Source organism: Sinocyclocheilus rhinocerous, unplaced genomic scaffold (assembly GCF_001515625.1).
Source record: "Sinocyclocheilus rhinocerous isolate Xijiao unplaced genomic scaffold, SAMN03320098_v1.1 scaffold504, whole genome shotgun sequence".
Taxonomy (NCBI): domain Eukaryota; kingdom Metazoa; phylum Chordata; class Actinopteri; order Cypriniformes; family Cyprinidae; genus Sinocyclocheilus; species Sinocyclocheilus rhinocerous.
The window spans coordinates 1559354-1561024 of NW_015645076.1; the positions used below are offsets into that span (position 1 = coordinate 1559354).

The 1671-nt window shown below is 38.1% G+C and overlaps 1 protein-coding gene across 2 annotated transcripts in view; it reads right to left on the minus strand.

The window, feature by feature from the left end:
- LOC107705582 (E3 ubiquitin-protein ligase MARCH7-like) overlaps positions 1–1660 on the minus strand; it is a 24325-nt gene extending 22665 nt beyond the window's left edge. Inside the window, exon 1 of one of the 2 annotated variants that reach the window (XM_016508912.1) lies at positions 1625–1660. Coding sequence is in view for 1 of the 2 variants with exons in the window: in XM_016508911.1 (XP_016364397.1) it covers positions 1368–1395 (28 nt within the window). In the remaining variant the exon portion in view is untranslated. Of the gene's footprint in view, positions 1–1367; positions 1538–1624 lie in introns of those variants that run through there. The other variant, XM_016508911.1, reaches the window with a different exon arrangement.
- Positions 1661–1671: the final 11 nt, after the last annotated feature.

A 1671-nucleotide genomic window follows, 5' to 3' on the forward strand; every position in this document is an offset into this window, starting at 1 on the left:
TGTACAACTGTTGGCGCAAGCTACATTAAAGTGATTATTACGTTTTGAATATGGATATTTTTCTTACAAAAACGCATCGATTCGCTACAGGAGGCCTTTGTTCACCCCCCGGAGCCGTGAGAGACACTTTTTTTTTATGGATGGGCGCTTTTTATTTAACTTTTTTTGGACCGATGCATGCAACACCCACTGAGTGGCATTAAACAGCTTGAAAGATCAAAGACAATTTTTAATATAACTCAGACTGGATTTGTCTGAAAGAAGAAAGCCATATACACCTAGGATGACTTGAAGGCGAGTAAATTATGGGCTAATTTTCAATTTTGGGTGAACTACATGTACCAAGCTGCATCATATGAAATGATGCAACAAAATTGTTGCTTTAGCTGTCTAAAAACTTTGAGGCCTACTATATATTCTCATTGACATTCTGGATCTAAATAAGTAGATCCTGTACTTGAAATGTAAACTTATTTAGATCCAGAATGTCAATGAGAATATATAGTAGGCCTCAGTTTTTAGACAGCCAAAGCAACAATTTTGTTGCATCATTTCATATGATGCAGCTTGGTACATCTCTTGCATCATTTAAAACTTTCTTCTGCTGCTCTCTTCCATACAGCAATAGTGACAAAAAATAAATAAAAAAAGAGCACAGTCTAACAACTTCTGCACTATATTCCAAGTATTCTGGAGCCATTTGATAGCTTTGTTCACGGAACAGACACAAATTTGCCGTCACCACCACTATTCACAATCATTATGGAAATGAAAGGCTAATAAGTCTGGTGAACTTCTCCTTTGTACACAACAAAAATCACACAAAACAGTTCACTAATAAAATGAGGAGCCATTTTAAGTTGATGCCTTCATGCAGTTTCCTCATTTTGAGGTTTCTAAGCACACTAAAGCACATGTGTGCTCTTCATTGATTCCCTGTGCATCAGTTTGTACTTCAAGAATTTTAAGTGTCAACGGGTGCAAATCTGACTATTTTGATTTAGATTCGAGTTGATATTTAGGATCAATTTTCATTTACAACAACGACCTATTAAAATATCTCTCCGGCTTCCAGACCACAATGTTCAAGTCCTGTTTGGTGCACTTGCATGAACTTGACGGGACAAACAGCATAATTTTGATTGTAAACCACAGCTGATGCATATCAATCAGGTGAGATGTGATTTGCATTAGCCCAGCACAGCTCTCGGGTTCCAAGCACATAAAAAAAAAAATGGCTCGCAAAGGAGTATTTATCCCGTACAAAAGCTTTTGCTCCAATAAATCAGACGGATTAAAGTCAACACAATCAAATAAATAAATAAATGAAAAAATAAAAGGACATGATCATGACATGCGCCACTGACCCGTTAAACTAGACGCTCTATTTTGCATGTGATCCCAGGAATCAGTCGCATTAATAAACCAGCACTCTGCCAGATGTCTAGGCCTTGTTTTTGTTAGCCAGGACACTTCGTAACTACAAGAATAAAGCTCGCTGGGTAATCGAATGCAATTAAACCGCAAGCGTTTATATTCAGACTTGGCAGACGATACCCGTTAAAACGCAGGGATTTCACCGTATTAAAACGCTCCGATTGGCATCACTTCCGTGTGAACTCACCTCTGATTTTCCGTCTCTCTCACTTTAATATTAATGGCGTCCGTGGG